The sequence below is a fragment of the Microcebus murinus genome, chromosome 16 (genome assembly GCF_040939455.1).
Source record: "Microcebus murinus isolate Inina chromosome 16, M.murinus_Inina_mat1.0, whole genome shotgun sequence".
Taxonomy (NCBI): Eukaryota; Metazoa; Chordata; class Mammalia; order Primates; family Cheirogaleidae; genus Microcebus; species Microcebus murinus.
Genome location: NC_134119.1, coordinates 70,579,134 through 70,601,416, shown reverse-complemented (window position 1 = coordinate 70,601,416; position 22,283 = coordinate 70,579,134). Strand labels below are relative to the sequence as shown.

The 22,283-nt window shown below is 45.2% G+C and overlaps 1 protein-coding gene across 9 annotated transcripts in view; it reads left to right on the top strand.

Annotated features, from left to right (window-relative positions):
* Nucleotides 1–14,629, top strand: part of PEG3 (paternally expressed 3) — a 48,723-nt gene extending 34,094 nt beyond the window's left edge. For 6 of the 9 annotated variants that reach the window (XM_075993294.1, XM_075993295.1, XM_012748573.3 and 3 more), the window contains 7 exons: nucleotides 468–947; nucleotides 1,521–1,610; nucleotides 2,312–2,407; nucleotides 2,806–2,909; nucleotides 6,203–6,305; nucleotides 7,066–7,158; nucleotides 7,333–14,629. In XM_075993294.1, coding sequence (XP_075849409.1) covers nucleotides 554–947; nucleotides 1,521–1,610; nucleotides 2,312–2,407; nucleotides 2,806–2,909; nucleotides 6,203–6,305; nucleotides 7,066–7,158; nucleotides 7,333–11,843 — 5,391 coding nt within the window. In that variant the 5' untranslated portion in view covers nucleotides 468–553 and the 3' untranslated portion in view covers nucleotides 11,844–14,629. Of the gene's footprint in view, nucleotides 1–467; nucleotides 948–1,520; nucleotides 1,611–2,311; nucleotides 2,408–2,805; nucleotides 2,910–6,202; nucleotides 6,306–7,065; nucleotides 7,159–7,332 lie in introns of those variants that run through there. The other 3 variants (XM_012748580.3, XM_075993297.1, XM_012748584.3) reach the window with 2 other exon arrangements.
* Nucleotides 14,630–22,283: the final 7,654 nt, after the last annotated feature.

The window sequence follows — 22,283 nt, the reverse complement described above, 5'->3', positions numbered from 1 at the left end:
AGACTTGCCACCACCTCTACTTTTCCATCTCCATTTTTGCTAAGAAAAAAATCGATACCTAATTTTAGTAGTGGCTGGGTTTTCAGTATTTTTCACATAACTTGCATTAGACAGGTGAGCCTTTTTAGGTATCTTAGCTTCTTATTTCTATTTTTCCAAAATGGTTATAGATACTATTCTTCTCATTTCACAGATTACAGAGACAGACTTCAGGGCATTAGATAAGTTGCCCATGATTACGTACCCAGTTAGTAGCAGAGCTAACTCCTAGGCATAGGTCTGTGCAAAGCCGGGGGGGTCATGTTTGTAACTGTTATACAGAGGCCAACTTTGTATAGTTGTGTATGTGTCTGTTTGATGGGGGACTTCCATATCCCAAAGCATTGTTGATGCCCCTGGTAGGGTAGCCCTGCACTACTGCCTGGTCCTCAACTTGTGGGGTGTGTATATCTCCTTACGATCTACAGGTCCCTGAGTACTGACTGTCACAGGCTGCTGCATCTTTCCTGTTGACTCATGTTTGGTTCCTCCAGTGAAAATTTCACTTAGAGAAATGCTGCCTCCAAAGCACTTGTCTGCCACCAAACCTAAGAAGTCCCGGGCCCCAAATCTGTATGAGCTAGACAATGACTTGCCTAAGGAGCCGGATGTCATCGTAGGAGAAGGCCCAACTGACTCTGAATTCTTTCATCAGAGGTTTCGGAACTTAATCTATGTGGAATTTGTTGGGCCTCGGAAGACCCTGATCAAACTCCGAAACCTCTGCCTCAATTGGTTGCAGCCGGAGACTCGCACCAAAGAGGAGATCATCGAGCTCTTGGTCTTTGAGCAGTTCCTGACCATCATCCCTGAAAAGCTCAAGCCTTGGGTGCGAGCAAAAAAGCCAGAGAACTGCGAGAAGCTCGTCAATCTGCTGGAGAATTACAAGGAAATGTACCAGCCAGAAGGTGAGACTCTTCAAAGGGTGACAGTGGTCAGCCAAGGGGGCAAATGTTCTCTGAGGTTCTCCACCTCGGCACTACGGACAGACATTCTGGGCCGGGTCCTCCTCTGTCGGGCATTGGGGCACAGGGTCATCCTGTGCACTATAGGAAGTTGAGCCACGTCCATGGCCTTCTCCCACTGAATGTAACTGCCAAATATGTCTCCACACATGACCAAGTGTCCCCTGGTGGCTGAGAATCACCGAGTCACCGCCCTGAGTCAGGGACAGAAAGGAGACACTTCATGGAAGGAAGAAAACCTCTCATGACCTGCAGCCTTTTGGCACAGCACCCCAGGAAGGTGCCTGCTGGCTGTTCTTGTCTGGGTGTGTATAGGGGTGATCACAGCCGTGCTCTTCATCCGGCCTTTAAGTGGCAGGCATGGTGACAGGTTGTGAGTTGAGAAATGACAGGATCAGATCATTCCAGCTGCTTGTGTGTTTGAGGGGCGAGGCACAGTCAGGGACTGGGGGAAACTATTGTGAGGACACCGGGCAGCGGTGATAAAGTATTAAGATGGTGTCTGGTGTCCCTCAGACGACACCAACAGTGACGTGACCAGTGACGAGGACACGAACCCAGATGGAAGAGAGTCCCCCCAGCCTCACTCAGTCCACTCTTTCAGCAGTGAGTAGCCAACCCCGATGGCCACACCACCTGTGGGGTGGGGGTGGAGGCATCTGTGGTGATGACATGCTTTCGGTGCCACTTAGCTCCGATGGGAAAGGAAATTAATCGATGACATAATGAGACATTTTTATATGTAAACAGACACCAGTAAATGTAATTAAATACAGGGTTTTATTAAACACGGAGGCATTTACAGCTCTTTGGAATTTGCAGCAGGCTGCTTCAGGCGGTACCCCAGTCCCCCAGGGTGTTTGTTAAAGAACATCACTGAACTTGTTCAGGGAACAGTGCTTCCATGGAGGGTGTGGGTTTTACTTCTCTGTAGTAGAATAACATGCACTCTAAGGTCAGCTGTGTGAGCCAGACATTGGAGGGTCTGCTGTCCATTCTCCTGAATGTGGACTCAGCCCTTTAGGCCCTGGGAAGCCAGCAGAGGGTTGGAGGGAGAGCTGGCTCTGGACTGAGCTTTGGAACTTGCTTTGAAGCCCCACTGGGCAACGCTTCCAGAAACCGTGCTGCAGGTCTGGGTACGGGATAGGCCAGTCTGAGCTGGGGAGTCCGGAGCTCTTGGTTTTGGATCCATCTCCCCGAGGGGAGAATAGGGACAGAGTCCCTATCCGGGAGGTGCACATGCACACAAACGGGGCTCAGGCACACCAGAACACATGGTTAACTCCTCAAACGTCTGACCTGCTCAGGTGACTGGGATCGTGACCGCGACTGGGCCAGGAGGGGCAGAAGCAGAGATGTGGAGCCTCGAGGCCGCTGGCCATACAGCAGGAACCCCAGAAGCAGTAAGTTGTCTTGCCATGTACGTGGGCCAGAGGGGAAGATGGCAGGGCCTCGGGAGTCCTGTCGCTTGGTTTGGGCTGTGTTCTGGTTCCCCCAACCAGCCTGAGGCTCCTGTTTCCAAAGCTCCAGTCAGCATCATCACCTGCGCAGTTTTTGCCCTAGCTCCTCATCTCCACCTGCACTGTTGTATGCTCAGTGTTTTCTTAAGCCGGCACTTTATTTTAAAGTAGAAGTTTCTGTATAAAAGACTGTGCCACTAGGGGTGTTTGTGGGGCTCCTCAGAGCCTGCCACAGAATACAGAGGGGAGAAACAGACACACGCGTGCACGCACACACTCGCCCCCCAGGGGTCAGGGGGGGACCGGGCCCTGCTCCTTCCTCACGTCTTCTCTCTTCCCAGGGCTGCCTCGGCGGGATCTTTCCCTTCCTGTGATGGCAAGGACAACTTTTGAAATGGAAAGAGAGGACAACAGGGACTCAGTGGACTGTGAGTCCCGGTCTCAGGTATGCTGGGCTTCCTCTCTTTCCAGAAAGGCCGTCTTCCTTCCATGGCAGAGATGCCTTTCTTTCCCCAGATGATGTGTCCATCTGCCCTCTAGAGTCCCACTATGCGGGAGTCCCATGCACTCCCGTGAGGAGCCCGGGCCCGCCCGTGCGGGCAGCAAGAGGCCCAGGTCTCCGATTCATCCACACGGCCAGAGGGCTCTTGCTCCCCTCACCGTGCGTCCTTGGTAGGTTGGTCACATGAGCTGTTCTCTGCAGGCGAGGGCAGAGCAACTCTGGAGATCTTTCTGGTCCTCAGGAGGGAGCCAGGGAACTGCGGGTCTGGAGAGCAGACTGGCCAGGGAGAGCAAGGCTCTGGAGCTGGTGAGAGCTGGGTTTGAAGCCTGGCTCTGCCACCTGTTGGCTGTGTGGCCTTGGCTATTTACTCCACTGAGCTGAGCCTCAGTTTCTTCATCTGTACAATGAGTGTGGTGATTGCTCCCAGGGCTACTGCGAGGAGCCAGTGAGATCCACTCTCATGCATATATGAAGTGCCTACTATCACCTGGCATGTGGCAGGCACAGTATAAGTGTGAACATGTGTGGCAGGCATGGGTTCAGAGGCAGCATGCGCTGGGGAGACTGGTGATGGAGAAAAGGGCATGGGATTTGAGCTAGCCCTTAAGGACAGAGGAGAGGGGTCACTTAGACATGGCAGAGCGCTGAGGAGGACCCCAGCACCAACTGGACTTGAGGAGGAGGGGGAACCAGTGGGCTGAGCTGTCCTTTCCTTCACACCTCAGTGCCCACCCCACGTGAGGCTGGGGGCAAGGCCCCAGGGAGCGCAGCAGTGACCAGGATGGATAGGCCCCCGTCCCAAGAAACTTTTGACATTTGCACAAATAAACATTCATGTAAATATTGTGTATAACTGCTAATCATTCTCAGTGTGCTGAAAGAAATAGAAAGTTAACAAGAAATTCTCATAAGGGCCTTGATTTATATTGAAGGAAAATGTCTTTTGAAACAGTAACACTTGACACGTCACAGCTGGTGGAGGAGCAGGCCGGGCTAGGTCTGGGGAGAAAGTGACCCTAGGCATTATGGAGGGCTTAGGTCCAGGCCCTGGGGCACCAAGGAAGAGGCTGTAGGTGTGGGTGGGCCTGGCCACTGGTGTCCTGGTAGTTGGGCTTTGTCTTGTTTTGCTTTTTAAATGCCTTCCCTTGACAATGTGTAAAGAATTAGCAGCTGGGCCGGGCGCTGTGGCTCACGCCTGTAATCCTAGCTCTTGGGAGGCCGAGGCGGGCGGATTGCTCAAGGTCAGGAGTTCAAAACCAGCCTGAGCAAGAGCGAGACCCCGTCTCTACTACAAATAGAAAGAAATTAATTGGCCAACTGATATATATATAAAAAATTAGCCGGGCATGGTGGCGCATGCCTGTAGTCCCAGCTACCCGGGAGGCTGAGGCAGAAGGATCACTCGAGCCCAGGAGTTTGAGGTTGCTGTGAGCTAGGCTGACGCCACGGCACTCACTCTAGCCTGGGCAACAAAGCGAGACTCTGTCTCAAAAAAAAAAAAAAAAAAAGAATTAGCAGCTGAGCTCCCATGTCTGCATAGCCCAAAAGTCTGGAGGCCACTGAGTCCTGCCGACTCAGTATGTAGGAACAGCAGCAGTAGATATAATGATATAAAAATTACATTCTGCGGTGTACGAAACAGAAAATCCTCTCATCATTTAGCATCATGTGCAAATCTCTTAATAGCTCATTTGAAGAGGTCATATTGTGAAATTAAATTATGCTATATTGGCATTGTTTTCAGGACAGCATCTTTTCCAGTTGAACTTGATGGCGGCTCATGTACATTTAGATGTCATTTGTTGATTTCAAACACAAAGTGAGCAACTGCTTTACCGCTACCCACTAGCATAGACAAACTTAGATTTTAAGTCAAAGCATCCTTTTTCTTTCATGTGAGAAAGAGTTGCATTTTTGAAGCTCTGCCTCATTTCCTTGCCCTGCTTAGTTTTTGTTGTTGTGTTTGCTTTTTAATGGCTGGACACTGGCAGTTGCATAAATAAGGCTTTCCACTTAAACCCCGATGCCTGTGTCTCTTCCTCTTTCTTAGTAGCAGATGCACCTTACTCTGCAAACCCTTTTTTCCTTACATTTTTCATGTAGCTATGGCATTCATGTCTCTTCCCAGCAATACAACTACATTAAATTTAATATCAAAACTTTTATATTTTCTTCACAAAACACCTTACATCGCAGAAAATCCTCATCCACAATATTGAAAGGCAGGTAGATGCTCTTCTTCTCATTTTAGAATGAAGAATCTGAGGCTCAGAAAGATTTCTGTTCTCTAAGGTTGCATTGCTCATAAATGGTGTGATCCTCCTTCGACCCAAGGTTTCTCTCCAGCTCCAAAGCCTGTGGGCTTCCCACAGTACCATCTCCCTGTCAAGTCTCTCTCCAGGCCTCAGTGCTGTCCTCTCTGGGACCAGGACTCACCAAAACCAGTGAGGTTCTAGTGCAGCTATCTGGCAACAAGCAAAGATCCTTTAGGATCCTGCATAGAAAGTTTTCCTGAGTAATGCGGGGAATTTTAAAATTCCTTTTTAGGTAAATGTCCATTAAAACAGAAAAAGCAGTTGTAAAATGAAGGCCCTCAGTGCTTACAGTTATTTCTGAGTTATTTGGAAATTCTACATACTGGAAGTGCCCTCAGTGTAGCTGTGCTGTGTGGTGGAAGAACAGGAAGGGAGATTTAAGTCACACGTCCTGACCAGACGTCTGCTTGAACGCATCTTCTTTCTGTTCCCTGAGTATACCATGTGGTTTGATATTTAGCCGGCTTGAGCTTTCCCACCAGTCCCTTCCTGTATGTATCATAATTTCACGTACCATTTAAGGCCCTAACTGAGGCCCTCTGTAAAACCTTCGCTGACTGTTCAGGCCCACCCTGAACTGTCCCTTTACCAAACTTTAGCACTTATTATCTATACCCCAATTTATTGTTTATTGTTCTCTAATTGTTTCATGAGTCTTTTCTCTCCAACCAAATTATAAGCTGCATGAGGGCAAGGAATATGTGTCATGCGTCTTTCGGATCTGCCTCAGAGTGTAGCAGCAAGGTAGGTACGACGTAGGCCCCTAGTAACACTTGACTTGGATCACTCAGAACCCCAAATACTGTGAGCACTTCTTATATAACTTCATATATGTAGCTCCCATGTCGCCAACATTATTCTTTTCTCTTTGGATGTCCATGAGGACAGACTCCATTGAGAGGTCTGTGTTTGCTGTTTTAGGATGCTGAATCATACCAAAATGTCATAGACCTCACTGAGGACAGGAAACCTCACAACACAATCCAAGACAACATGGAGAACTACAGGAAGCTGCTCTCACTAGGTAAGCAGCCGCTTTTCTCGGTCACTCCCAGTCCACTCACTGGAGCATTTTGTCACCTTACTCTTTTCAAGCTGCGGGACGTTAAGAGTCTGTGTTAAATATTTGGACTTGAAGGATAATAATAAGCCTTTGAAAGATTTCAAACAAGGGAGTAAATGACCAGATTTGTGTTTTTAAGCAATCCTTCTGGCTTTGGGTGAAGAATACATTGCACAGGGTGGGGGTGATATGTTTTCTAGAGCTGTGGCACTGGAAAATTTTAAACGTACATTTAGAATGGGATCCTTAGTTCTTGTGTGGACTCTCCTGGAAGACATCTAGCCCAAGTGGTGCTAGGCAGTTGGCTGTGCAGGTCTGTAAGGCCATGGGGCCTTGAGGAGCTCCGGTGTTTGGAGAGCAGGTGGAGAAAGAACAGTCAAGAGGTAAGAGGAAGACCACGGAGGCCAGTGAAAAAGAGGATATCAAGACTTAAGAGGTGTTTACGAGAAGGTGAAGACTAAAAGAGGATGCACAGAATTCGGGGACACGTGGGGTCTTTGTACAAATTTCTGGGTGGAGTCAGAAGAATTAATTAAAATGCAGATTAGATTGTGTTAAGGAATGGATAGTAGGGAAATGAGACAGCAAATGAAAGACATCCAAAGAATCGGATATGGGCTGCTTCATATTTAGTGGCTCAGAGAAAGACGGAGATCAGTTTATGGTGATGAGTCTTGGTCTTCAACTCAAATTTGAGCCGTCGTATTGTTCTTGTGACCAGGGGTGCAGCTTGCCGAAGATGACGGCCACTCCCACATGACACAGGGCCACTCATCAAGGTCCAAGAGAAGTGCCTACCCAAGCACCAGTAGAGGTAAGCACCAGGCAGATCCTACAGAGGAGCCATACAACCAATGAGATGCATATCGAAAAACCTTCTACACTTTCCATCCCTACACATCAGAGAAGGGTGCTCTCCTCCAAGTCCCACTGTCGTTTTGTACAAGTACAGGGACTAGGGAGTATTTACATTGGGGTTTCTTTCCAGGTCTGAAAACTATGCCTGAAGCCAAAAAGTCAACCCACCGGCGGGGGATTTGTGAAGATGAATCTTCCCATGGAGTGATAATGGAAAAGTTCGTCAAGGATGTGTCATGCAGTCCCAAATCAGGAAGAGCAAGGGAGCCAAGTGATCGGCTGCAGAGGTTCCCCAGAATGTCAGATGATAACTGGAAGGACATTTCATTAAACAAGAGGGAGTCAGTGATCCAGGAGAGGGGTGATGAAGGGAATGCGTTTAGGGGAGGCTTTAGGTTTAACTCAAACCTTGTTTCCAAAAAGAGAGTTACTGAAAGAAAGAGGCGCTATCATTTCGACACAGATGAGAAAGGCTGCGCCAGAAAGAAGCCCTTTGGATGTAGTAGTGAAATGAGGAAAGCTATGAGCATGAGCAGCCTGAGTTCTCCCTCCTTCACCAACGCACAGCCAGTTATCGATTTTGCGTCTATGCCGTATGTGTGTGATGAGTGTGGGAGGTCGTTCGGTGTCATCTCAGAGTTTGTCGAGCACCAGATCATGCATACTAGAGAGAACCTCTATGAGTATGGCGAGTCCTTTATTCACAGTGTGGCTGTCAGTGAGGGTCAGGCTGGAGGGAAACGCTTCGAGTGTAAGGAGTGTGGGGAGACCTTCAGTACGAGCGCCGCCCTGGCCGAGCACCGGCAGATGCACGCGAGAGAGTATCTCGCGGAATGTGAAGATCAGGAGGATCAGGAATACGAGGAGACCTTCATGCCTAGCCCGACCTACACCGAGCTTCAGAAAATATATGGCAAAGACAAATTCTATGCGTGCAGGGTGTGCAAGGAAACCTTCCTCCATAGTTCTGCCCTGATCGAGCACCAGAAAATACACTTTGGTGATGACAAAGATAATGAGCGCGATCGCGAACGGGAGCGCGATCGTGAACGGGAGCGCGAGCGCGCACTGGAGCGTGAGCGCGCACTGGAGCGTGAGCGCGCACGGGAACGCGAGCGGGAGCAAGCCTTTATGCCTAGCTCAACCTTTAACGAGCTTCAGAAAATGTATGGTAAAGAGAAACTCTATGAATGCAAGGTGTGTGGGGAGACCTTCCTTCATAGCTCATCCCTGAGAGAACATCAGAAAATCCACGCTAGAGGAAACCCATTTGAAAATAAGGGTAAAGTGTGTGAGGAAACCTTTATTCCTGGTCAGCCCCTTAAAAGGCGTCAGAAAACTTACTCTAAGGAGAAGCTCTGCGACCTTAATGATGGCCGGGATGCTTTTATGCAAAGCTCAGACTTCAGCGAGCGTCAGAAAATTCATTCTCGAAGGAATCTCTTTGAAGGCAGAGGGTATGAGAAATCTGTAATTCATAGTGTACCCTTCACTGAATCTCAGAAGAGTCATACTATAACAAGACCACCTGAAAATGAGGAGAAGGCATTCACCATCAGTTCTAACCCCAGTGAAAACCAGAAGTTTCCTACTAAAGAAGATGTCTCTGAGGGGAAACCATATGAGAGGTCCGTTATTCATAGCTTAGCCTCTGCTGAAGCTCAGAAAAGTCCCAGTGCAGTGGGGCCCATTAAACCCAAAGTGATTGCAGAGTCTACCATCCAGAGCTCAGATGTTATTAACCATCAGAAAGTCCATGCTGGAGGGAACACCTGTGAAGGAATGGAATACAAGAGGTCTGTTATTCATAGCTTAGCAGCTCCCAGACCTCTGAATATTCACAATGGAAATGAACTGCTTGAATGTACTGAGAAGGGAGAGTGCTCCATTTATATCTCAGACCTTAATGATAAGCAACAGAAGATTCCTGCCAGAGAGAAGCCTTACGAAGCGAGTAAGAATAACAACTACAAGGACTCTGTTATACAGAGTGTATCCCATGCCACGCCTCAGAAAAGGCTTACTGGAGAGGGATCTGGTGAAGTTAAGAAGGATGGTGAATTTTCTGTTCCCAGCTCAAATGTTCGTACATACCAGAAGGCTCGTGCTAAAAAGAAATACATTGAGCACAGAAGCAATGAAACCTCTGTAATTCATTCTCTGCCCTTTGGCAAACAGGAAACAGTTCGCCCTAGAGAGAAGCTCTATGAATGTCAGGAGTGTGGGGAGTCCTTTGCTTGTAGCTATGACCTCACTGAGCACCAGAAGATTCACGATAGAGAGAAGCCTTCTGTAAGTAGAAACTATGAGCTATCTGTCATTCGCAGTTTGGCCCCTGCTGACCCTCAGACAAGTTATGCCCAAGAGCAATACGCTAAGGAACAGGCACACATTAAATGTATGGAGTTCAGGCAATGCTTTGCTACTAGTAAAGACCTCAACACACATCATAAAACCTCTACCCAAGAGAAGTCCCATGGCGAGGAGACTGAAGGCAAGGACACCCATGGCAAGAAGACGCGTGACGAGGAGACTCAGGGCAAGGAGACTCATGGAGAAGAGACTCACGGCGAGAAGATTCATGGTGAAGAGACACATGGCAAGGACGTTCATGGTGAGGAGACCCAAGGCAAGGAGACCCGTGGTGAAGAGACCCAAGGCGAGGAGACCCGTGGTGAAGAGATCCAAGGCGAGGAGACCCGTGGTGAAGAGACCCAAGGCGAGGAGACTCGTGGTGAAGAGACCCAAGGCGAGGAGACCCGTGGTGAAGAGACCCAAGGTGAGGAGACCCGTGGTGAAGAGACCCAAGGCGAGGAGACCCGTGGTGAAGAGACCCAAGGCGAGGAGACCCGTGGTGAAGAGACCCAAGGTGAGGAGACCCGTGGTGAAGAGACCCAAGGCGAGGAGACCCGTGGTGAAGAGACCCAAGGTGAGGAGACCCGTGGTGAAGAGACCCAAGGCGAGGAGACTCGTGGTGAAGAGACCCAAGGCGAGGAGACCCGTGGTGAAGAGACCCAAGGCGAGGAGACCCGTGGTGAAGAGACCCAAGGTGAGGAGACCCGTGGTGAAGAGACCCAAGGCGAGGAGACCCGTGGTGAAGAGACCCAAGGCGAGGAGACCTGTAGTGAAGAGATCCATGGCCAGGAGATGGTTGAAGACTCTGTCATTCAGGTCTCAGAAGTGGCTGAACCTCAGATGGAAGACCCTGATGACACAATCTATGAATGTCAGGACTGTGGGCTGGGCTTTGTGGATCTCACAGACCTCACAGACCATCAGAAAGTCCACAGCAGGAAGTGCCTTGTTGATAGCCGTGAGTACACGCATTCTGTGACTCACACCCATTCCATCAGCGAGTATCACAGAGATTACACTGGAGAGCAGCTGTTTGAATGCCCAAAGTGTGGGGAATCTTTTATTCATAGCTCATTCCTTTTTGAGCATCAGAGAATCCATGAACAAGACCAGTTGTATTCCTTGAAGGGGTGTGATGATGGTTTTATTGCCCTCTTGCCGATGAAGCCACGGAGGAATCGTGCTGCAGAAAGGAACCCTGCCCTTGCTGGGTCAGCCATTCGATGCCTTCTGTGTGGGCTGGGCTTCATTCACAGCTCTGCCCTTAATGAGCATATGCGACTTCATAGGGAAGATGATTTACTGGAGCAGAGCCAGATGGCTGAGATGGCTGAGGAAGCTGTCATTCCAGGCTTAGCCCTCACTGAGTTTCAGAGGAGTGAAACTGAAGAGAGACTCTTTGAATGTGCCATATGTGGAGAGTCCTTCTTTGATGCAGCTGAACTTGCGGATCATGTGAGTGTTCATAAGAATGAGCCTTATGAGTATGGGTCTGCCTACACTCATACCTCATTTCTTACTGAGCCCCTCCAAGGAGCTATACCATTCTATGAATGCAAGGACTGTGGCAAATCCTTTATTCATAGCACAGTCCTCACTAAGCATAAGGAGCTTCATCTTGAAGAAGAAGAAGAAGAAGAAGAAGAAGAAGAAGGAGGAGGAGCAGCAGCCCAAGAAGTTGAGGTCAATGTCCTTGTTCCACGAGAAGTTCTGCGGATTCAGGGGTCAAATGTAGAGGCTGCTGAGCCAGAGGTGGAGGCTGCCGAGCCAGAGGTGGAGGCTGCCGAGCCGAATGGCGAGGCCGAAGGGCCAGATGGAGAGGCTGCAGAGCCGAATGGAGAGGCTGAACAGCCGAGCGGAGAGGCTGACCAACCCAGCGGGGACGCTGACGAACCAGACGGCGCAGGGATCGAAGACCCAGAAGAAAGAGCTGAAGAGCCAGAGGGAGATGCTGACGAGCCTGACGGTGCAGGGATCGAAGACCCAGAAGAAGAAGGTGAAGAGCAAGAGATCGAGGTGGAAGAACCGTGCTATGACTGCCACGAATGCACAGGAGCCTTCACTTCCTGTGCAGCATTCGGTGAGCACCTGAAAACTCATGCTAGCCTGGTCATCTTTGAGCCTGCCGGTGCCTTTGGGGGGTGCTCCGGCTACATCGAAGGTGCCAGCACCAGCACAGGCGGTGCTGGTCGGGCTGACGAGAAGTACTTCAGATGCGACGTCTGCGGGCAGCTCTTCAGTGACCGCCTGTCCCTCGCCAGACACCAGAACACCCACACCGGCTGAGAGCAAAGGTTGGGAGTAAAGGTTGGGAGACCTTCCCCTAGGACTTGACTCCTAACCAAACTACGGAAAATTCAGACCAACCATTGACAGTGTCAGTAGCAAACTTACCTTAATGTATAACACCTGACTTAACATCAGACCGCTCAGCCCGAGAAGTGGCTGCGTGTGAACACTCTCAGTATCCGTCTCTGCATCACACACCAGTGCTGCGTGCGGACCTTTCACACAGATAAGTGAGGGGAACCCCATAAGTGTTCGAGAATACAGAGATTGCCCCGATCAACTGTAAATGACACGCCTGAAAACTATATTTCCTGAGGTGTATATAAAATAGCAAATCATAGCAAAACAGTGATCACATATTTGGATTTAATATGATACGTAGTTACAGTTTGCTGTGCAGAGGCACCTTACTTGGTATCTTTGATTTTTCCTTTTTTGGAGGAGGGAGAGAGCAACAAATTAGAATATATTTGTAAGTGTCTTAGATCCTGAGAAAGATTGATTGTGCATTATTTGAACCCTGTCAGTATCTTTTTGAGTATTTTGTTCCTTACTCTTAAATAGTCTTGTGAAGGTGTAGGCATGAAAGATAACATGTCTTTTACTCTTTGCTGTTTGAAAAGAGAAGTTCTTTCAGCTTCTTCCTGCAGCCATTTTGTCTGCACCAACACTCTGGAACCTAATGTCGTGTGAGCTTTTTACAATACGCAGATTGGCCTTTTGTGACTCACATTGATCCGTTGCCACATTGTATGTACCTTGCAGTGGTTCTCATTTAAAAATATTACAAGTTTCGTTGTTTTTTTTTTTTTTTTTATAAACCAACTCAACATGTGTTCGATAGTGAATTCATAAAACCTGAAGCTTTTCCCTGTAAATCTTAACATCTTTGCCTTTAAAGAATGGGTTGCAACCATCACTAGATCACTAGTGCCTGATGAAGGTTGAGAACCATGGGAGAGGCTCTCTTGCTGTAAATAAGGATGCAGGCTAACAACCTTTCATCGCTTCCTTTGTGCGCTTCCCTGCCTTAAGTGACGAGTAGCAGTGTGGCTTGGGTCCCCTGTGCGTTAGTGTGTGCTGCCACAAGTCAGTTTGCAACCTGGGTGCCCAGGAGCTAATATCCTTAGATCTTTCTATGGCTAATTTTCCTCTTCTTTACCTGTCGTACTCTCTAACCCTACGTTTTTCCTTTAAAATAAAAAGAAAGCTTTCTTTACAGTCCAACCCAAGCTTGACATGGACTCAGGGTCCCCAGCAGCCTTAATTTGTTTTGGTGCCATGTGTTCCTTCTCTTTTAGCCCTCAGTCTTTCTGAGCTGTCCATTAGAGTCTCGTATTTGTCTGGTCTTCTCAGTTTTCCTCTTAATCACAAGTTGATCTCACAGCTTGAGGTACCCCCCCCCCCCCCGCGCACTCCCCCCAACCCCTCTCCCCCGCCGTGTCCTATAATGTGGATCACCTGTGCTCCTTTACTTCCCTTCCCCTCGCATAATGGCTATATTAATAAATTTTTTTGGCCATGAGTTGGCTGGAAAAAAAAATTTAAAATTTAAAAAAACTTAAAAAAAAAATAAAAGAAGAGATCTGTACATTAGGTGAGCAAAATAAGTGCAGATCATTAAATACCCACTGGGGGAAATGTGTCTGAATCTTACTCTCCTAGATTGGGATTAGGGCTCGTGGGAGTTTGTCAAAGCTGCAGGTAATACCAAAGTGTAGGGACATTGTAGAGTTAGAGCAAGAAGCAGAAATGAATAAACCAAAGAAGGGGGAGTCCTAATACATCACCAGACCTAGGAGGGAGAGGAGACAGACAGAAGAAAACACCGGAGGGAGGATTGGAAAGCCAGGTTGGTGAGAATGAATTGAGTGGGTGTCCTGCCCAGTTTGAAGGAAGGCGCTTTCTTGATGGCATGGTGTAGGTGAGGGCCAGCTGCATAGGGAAACCTGAGGTTGGAATGGACGTCCTGGCATGCCGAGGGGCAGTGAGGCCCTGCATGGGAAGAGGAGTCTTGAGACACGGGACTCAGTGTTGATGTTGGGGTCAACTTGATAGGCTCGTTACTGTTAGCAGTGTTAATCAGTAGGCTCTTTTCAGAAGGCAGTTGTCAGACGTCAGGTGTCTGTTCCAACCTTAAGTTTGTGAAAAGTTAGTAACAACTTAAATGGTAAACAATAGGGCAATGATTAAGTAAATATCTGTGGACTCTTATGCAGCTGTTTGAAAATGATAATCACGAGTTGTGTAGTAACATGGAGATGTATTTGCAGACTATTAAGTGGAGAGGGCAGGACACAAAATTATATTTATACTACAATTATAACTGTTAAAAAATATATGCTTATAGTGAAAAGCTGTCGTGGTGGTGGTGGTGTTGTTGTAGGCTTATAGTTGAGCATTATTTTCTTAAATTCCTTGATTGTTCTTTATGGTAGTGTTACTAAAATGTTTATGATCACATTTCCATTGTGAACATAATTTGAACCCATTATCAAACACTTGGAAAATACAGAAAAGTGGAGGAAAAAAATTTACATCCCCCTCATCCAAAGACAGATATACTCTTCAGTACCTTGTTTACTTTTGTTTCTGTGCACAGGTTTATGATTATAACTGTGTCAAAATGTGTATTCAAAATAGCTGTTATGTTACCTTTGTGGAATTATGGTTAAATACTTTCATCTTAATTTTTTCAGATGTTCCTTAAAGTAGTGTCCTGATAACAAAGTGTATTATGTATGTCTCCTTTACAAACATAATACATTCCCTCAAAAGAAAAATTGGGAAATAACAGTAAATTAGAAAGAAAAAATCCTCCCATACTCCCAGCACCCAACAACTAACTGTTAACATCTTGATCTATTTCCTCCATTTTGTTTCAGTGCACAAGGTTGTGATTATAACAGTGTTTTAAATATGTAATCATAAAGTCTAATATGAAAGAAATGTGGAAAATAACTAAAATAGTATTGTCGTTGTGGGATTATGGTTAAATATTTTGTCTTAAATTCATTGAATAATCTTTGGTGTTTTGGTAATAAATTTTATGTATGAATTTTTCCATTACAAATATAATACATACTCATAGAAAACTTTGGAAATTCAGTAAAGTAGAAGAAGAAAATTCACCCATATTCCCAACACCCAGCAACAACTGCTGTTGGCAACATCTTGATCTGTACACCGGTCTGTGATTACTGGGGTGTTAATGATGAGTATGCATAAGTGTCAAAGATGGGAAGAAGGATGGAAAACAATTAAGAAATGGTTGTGTGGTCGTTGTGGGATAATGGTTATTTTGTCTCGATTTCCTTGAGTGATCTTCATCATTATAGTGTTTTGGTAGTCCACCTTTATTACATATATTTCCATTACATATGAAGATATGAAATATGTGTTTATTATAGTAACTCTGAAGTACAGAAATGTAGACGAGACTCACCCATATTTTCACCATCCAAAGACTATGGTTAACATCTTGATGTATTTTCTTCATCTTGTTTCTGTGCACAGGTTTTTGGTTTGTTAATATGGTTGTGGTCGTTCTATCTGTAATAGTGTCAACAATAAAAATAAAGTTAAAAATAAAATATTTCTCAGTCTCTTGTTTGTAAAGTGTTTGGGGTTGTCAAATAGGTTGTTGTTGTTTTTTTTTTTTGTTGTTGTTGTTATTGTTGTTTTTTCTGTTAAAGTTATAAATCCAGAAGTTTAGTGCCTCTTTAGGCCTAAAAAAGTTTGGCTTGCAAATCTTATTCTATTTTAAAGTATTACATATATCATCCAGTTACTTCTAAGAGGTCTTTTAATACTACTTGATTCCACCTTTTCAACTATGCTTACAAAACTAAAACATATATTCCAATAATTTTTTAAACTTAATGATAATCACAAGTATATTTTAGTTACCTGAATGGGCATTTTTAATTGGAATTAAGAGATTTTCTCAAACAGAAAAAAATACTAATTAACCTTTAACATAAAAGTGTTAATATTAAGGTTTAGAATCTCTTAAAGGTATCTATTCCTAACTCTTGCCTGAGGTTAAAAAGTGATTATCCTCAGGTCGTTTCCATACTTTTTGTCTCCCAAGTTAATTAGCCATATATCAACTTGACTTTACCACCAGAAACATTTTATCATCCTAGATAGACTGTAATCTTTAAACATGCTTGTGTTTTCATAGTGACCGGAGATTTTCGGCCAAGTCCCTAACTCGGCCATAGATACCCAACTTGTGGCTTCTGTGCCCTAACTCCATGACTCAAAGGAGTTGGTCATGTACTCCACTTCCTTCTGATTCTCTGATTGGATTTTGCTCTTACGATATAAAAGTGTGTTTTAATTTGGAGGTTTCATTTTCATCTAATTCTGGGATTAGAAAGAGTCCTGCATTCTTTCATGTTCTTAAAAATTTTGTCTTGTGCCATCTATTTTGGTCACAGCTTTGATGATAATTCTGTATGATAAGGGTTGTCAGCATAGGTCAGGGTAAGAGAGTCAGTACTTTTAAAGATTGATTTCCTTAAAAGTATATGGTAGTAGAGGAAGGGAATGAAGTGGGTGTCATTTGGGGTTACCTGACCAGCTGTTACGCTCTTGGGCAATTACTTCCTGTACCCACACCCAGGTAAAAGGGTATTGAACTCCCTTGCTGCCATGTTTATTCCATCAGATTTAACCCCTCCCTGGCATCAGCTGATAGGTGCTCATGGGTTCCTAACGTCCAGTCAGACTCAAAAGAGACTGATAGCTACCTGAGTGGTCATATAAGTTGGGGCTGGGTATACTCATGAATAAACAGACCTGGAAGGAGATAAGGCCACATGGCCAGAGAGAATCCTGGTTCCTGGTGCCTCACCTACCCCACCCAGTACCCTATAGAGTCTGGCTGAACTGCCTGCCCTTGGGTTCCTTTTACATAAATAATTGATTTGTTGACAAAGAAACCTCCCAAGGACTACTGGATATTAATATAAAGTACTAATTCTTGGGGACTGAAATATTGCAAGGTAAAGCACAGTTAAGACGTAACATGCTGTCTGCAGGCAAGCCAGCTCTTACGGAGTTTAAGCTGCTTCTCCGATAGAAAGGCATGAGTGAGAAGGAAGCCATAAGTGGTACCATGTGACCCTGCCAGCCAGACATCTGGTGGAAGGTTGATCATACCAAGCACTTTTCACCATAGAGAGAGAACAGTGTAGCTTTAATGGCATAGAGATTCTTTCTGGACTTAGATTTTTGTTTTCTTGCCTACCAGCCTCTTATTAATATCTATGGACTTACTGCATGCCTCATATATCACTTACATACCATATGTAGCAGTTATCTAGTCACAATAATGCTAGATAATGAGCTACCACAAAACCTCAGTGGCATACAGTAAGTGTTTATTATTCCCATATCCAGGATCAGCTCAGGGCTGGCTAAGTGGCTCTGCTTATCTTGGCTGGGGGTGGCTGGCTGTGTCAGCTGGCTGGGGCTAGTTATAGCTGGGGTGGGAGACTCTTATCCACATGTGTCTCGTCCTCTGAAGACAAATGGGCCACCTCCTCTTGGTGAAGGCAGAAGTGCAGGAGAACAAGTAGAAAAGCAAGGTCTCTTGAGTCCTAGACTTGTAACCAGTACTCTGTCACTCACTGTAGTCTACTGGCCAGAGCAAGTCACCAGGGAAGAGGAAAATAGACTCCACATTTAGGAAAAGAATTGTAAGGCCACTTGACAAAGGGCATGGATACAGGGAGGAGTGAAGAACTGGGGGCATCAGAATAGTCGGTTTACCATATTATACCTCATCACCTTGCTGATAGCCAAGGAACTCTCTTGGCACCGACATGTATCCCTGACACCTCTATAATCCCTATAAACAGTGGTGTGGCCCTAGGAAGACTCAACTCTGGTCTTCAATGAAGGATGCCACTTTCTGAGGTTGGAGAGCTATTCTACCAGCTGTGAAATATGCCCCTAAACTGATGTGTCTGATGTTGGAAAACAAATGTCCAGAAACAAATTGAAAACAGATATACTTTTCCCTATATCAATTGCCTACTGAAAATTCTTGCTTTCTGTTCCTGCCACCTGGGGTCCTATTGATTTAGAAGTTTTACTACCCAAGGGAATTTTTCCACCACACACACCAGACCCAACAGTTCCATAGAACTAGAAGCTGAGACTATTCCCAAGCCTTCTGGGTGCCTCTTACCATTGGACAAACAGACAAGAGAGGATTATGGTGATAGCTGAGGTTGGCCCTAAGGATCAAGTAGAAATAGGGCTGTTGCTTGTTTTGGTCATCTCTTGCCACATAAGGAACAAACCCCAAACTTAGTGACTCAAACACCAACAATCATTTGCTTATAGTTCTACAATATGGGCTGGGCTCAGCTGGAATGTTCTGCTGATCTTGCCTACGGCTGCAAATGCAGAACGGCTTCACTTCCATGCTATGATGGCTGGAGGTCTCTCTAGCAGGATCTCAGGACCTCTATACATAGTGGCTCAGGGATCCAAGAGGGAAAAAGGGGAAACTACCAGAACTCTGAAGGCACAGGGCCACTACTGGCACTACATCACTACCACCATATTCTACTATTCAAAGCAAGTGATAGTATAGCCCAGATTCAAGATGAGGAGAAATAGACTCCACCTCTTGATGAGAGGAGCAGCAAAGAACTTACGGCCATCTTTATTTTACTGAATTGCTAAATAATGTTAGCAAGGAAAGTATGGAAAAAATCTGGGGAGACTGCCCTCTGGCAAAATAGTTCAAGAAGGTCTCCCAGGAGAGTTCCATGGTTTCTTCCAGAAGCCAAAGGGTTTATTGTGTGCTGCTTGATTTTTGTGAGCTATCCCTCCTCCATTTTTTGTGGATCACTGTCTGTGACCCTCCCTTGTCCCAGCCAAGGAAAAAGCATATTGTTTGGGGTAGACCAGTCAGACTTCCTCACCCAAGACTTTGAACCTTCAGAAGAGCAACACATGGATGGAAGGTGTTGAAAGCTGAGTCATTCTTAGAACCACACCTTAAAGAGACAGACCATTAATCCCCCCTGATGAGATGAACGGATCTTCTCTGACTGCAGTTTTTCTTAAAGGACCAGTTGTTCAACTCTTTACTCAATTGTTTTGAGCTACACAGTATTACTCTAGTAAAATCCATATTCCCTCTAAAGTAACCTGAATGAATTTCTGTTGCATACAAGCAGAGAATCCTAGCATACAGATGTGGTTTATATTCCCTGATGGAGATACTAATGACCATCACAAGCTCAAAAAAACTGCTTTCCAAGGAAGTCTTTTCCATCACTAGAAAGTTACTGTTTAATCATAACATGCTATAAATAGGCTTTTACCTTCTCAAGATTCTGATTGAAATTCTTATTCTTTTTCCCTTCATCCCATCAGGAGGAAGTGCTTATACTGACCATTTGCCTGTCATCCTGCATAAGTCTTTAGAGAACACTGGGAGAGAAGCCAACTTTCATTTGGTTTATATCCACATTTTTCCTTTTACTCAAGAATCATGCATTTCTCAGGAACCATTCTCATTTCCATGCAATGTCTTCTTAAAATTTCTCTGAACTCTTCTCTTAAGCCACCTTCATGTACTCACTAATTGATGGAATATTTGTTAGTGTCAGGTACTGTTTTGGGCATTTGGGATTCTGGGGGACAAATCAGACATTGTCCCTGCCCTCATGGAGCCAAGAGTATTTGTACATTTGGGCAGCTAGACCAAAATACCTTAGACTGGGTAATTCATAAACAGCAGATATTTATTGGTCACGGTTCTGGAGGCTGGGAAGTCCAAGATCAAGGTGCCAGCTGATTTCGAGTCTGGTGAGGGGTTGTTTTGTGTTTCAAAGGCGGTGCCTTCTTACTGTCTCTTCACGTGGCAGAATAGGCTCGCTCTCGCGCACCTCTTATATGGGTACCAATCACATTCATCAGGTTTCAGCTTTTATGACATAATCACCTCCTAAAGGTGCCATCTCTTAATACTAATACCTTGTGGTTTGAGCATCAGCATGTGAATTTTGGGAGGACACAAACAAACCATAGCAGTATGTATGGAGAGGAAGGCAGTGGCAAAAACAACTAATTCTTCCCCAATATACATCTCCCATTCTTCCTAAATGCTGCTTGGGTGCGTGGATATTCAAAATAAGTAAATATTTTCTCAGCCTCCCTTGCAGCTATGTGTGGCCATGTGACGAATGTCTAGGCCACAGGATGAGCACAGTAGAGATGCACCATTTTCAGGCCACACTCAGCCCTCTACTCTCGTCCTCCTCCCCCACAGCCTGGACTGTAGTGTGATGGTGGGGCCCGGAGGAGGCGTCTTGGATCGCAAGGTGGAAGCCATGTGTTCAGGATGTCAGAATAACAAGATGAGAGTTATGCCTGATGATGCTGACTGCCTACCTAGGCTTTCACATGAGAAATAAACATGCATATTTCTGCAGCTAGCTACTGGGGGCTCTCCTTTGCAGGAATGAAATGAATGTCTTAATAAACTGAAGCCTTAAAGCAGGCGTCCTCAAACTACGGCCTGTGGGCCACATGGAGACTGCCAAGGGCATTTATCCGGCCCGCCGAGTGTTTTTGCCCCCGCTGCCTGTCCTGCTTAGCGGCCGACTCATCCTGGGCCCACAGTGCGCATGTGTGGAATGTGCGCCACACTCTTCAACGGCCCTCCAGCGGTCTGAGGGACAGTGAACTGGCCCCCTGTTTAAAAAGTTTGAGGACCTCTGCCTTAAACAATGACCACCCAAATACATGGTTACAAATGTATGATGAGTGCTATAAAGAAAAAGGATAAGGGCCAAGTGCGGTGGCTCACACCTGTAATCCTAGCACTCTGAGAGGCCTAGGTGGGAGGATGGCTTGAGCTCAAGAGTTCGAGACCAGCCTGAGCAAGAGCGAGACCCCCATCTATACCAAAAATAGAAAAATTAGCCAGGTGTGGTGGTGTGTGCCTGTAGTCCTGGCTACTCAGGAAGCTGAGGCAGGAGGATCACTTGAGGCCAGGAGTTTGAGATTGCTGTGAGCTACAATGCCACTGCACTCCACCCAGGGCAACAGAGTGAGACTGTCAAAATAAAATATAATAATAAAATATAAAATAAAATAGTGCTTGAAAGAGAATAATGGATGGGAGGAGACAAGTTAGATTACCTGATAGTCATTGACTTGTTACTTTAAATACTGGCTCACTCCTTCAACTCTCTCAGCCCTCCAGGCCCTGTTCTGAATTTTTAACCAGGATCTCACACCAACTCCCTGACTCCTTTGTCAAAGACACATTCTCTAGATAATGCTGTGGTTGTCAGGGTTGTTCTTACAGGGAGTGTCATTTGTTTAGAGTAGCTTTGGCAACTAGTATAAAATGCCCAACTGCCATGGTTTAAACCAAGTGCAATTATTGTTTCACTTAACAAGGTGTCTAGAAGTGAGTATTTCAGGCCAACAGGCTTCATGAGAGCATCAAAGACATGGACTCCTCCCATTGTTTCATTCCGCTATCCTCCCTGCATCAGCAATGTCTCCCTTCATATTTGTAAGATGGAGACAGAGCATTAGGACGATATTCTCACATAATGGTATCCAAACACAAAGAGAAAAAGAAAAAAATATAATGAATTATAAACAATTTAAATTTAGACATTAATCTATAGAATTCTTTTATGATATAATTAATATATGTTTATGATTATATAATTTGTATAATATATAATTATAGATGATTATGTAATTTATTATAATTGAAATTACATGATTTTTTACTTTTTTAATGAGGTAAGACATAGAGAAAAGTAAATTAATCGTATTTGCACATATCCATGAATTACCACAAAGAATACAGCACTGTAATGGCCACAAATATAAAAAATTAGAACCTTAGCCCAGGAACAGTCCCTTCTGACCCCTCCAAGCGTGGTGTTTCCCTTCTCCCCCATAAGTAGCCATACTCCTGAGTTCTAAACTGTATATTTGCTCTTACAGAAATCATTTGAAACTTGTTGATCCTTGATTATGGCTGAATGTATAGTTTATTTTGTTAGATGTTCAATATGCATGCAAGAAGAAAAGGTATTTTGTGTTGTTACTCTCAGTGGTCTCTACATATCCTTTAAGCCAAGTATGATGATCATGTTGTTCCTACATTTTACAGTTTTCCAGTTTATTTCTTCTCTTTTCATCTACTTGTATGATCATTTGTTGGTGGTTATTTATAAAATCTCGTACCATAATTACAGATTTGACTCCTCCTATATCTATCACTTTTTGCCTTATTTATGTTATATATTTTTAGTGAATTCTGCCTGGCGTGATTATGAAATATTTACTTCGTCTCAAGAATAGTTTTTCTCTACAAGTCTGCTTTGTCTGAATATTAAAATAACTGTACCAGCTTTCTTTTGGTTAATATTTACG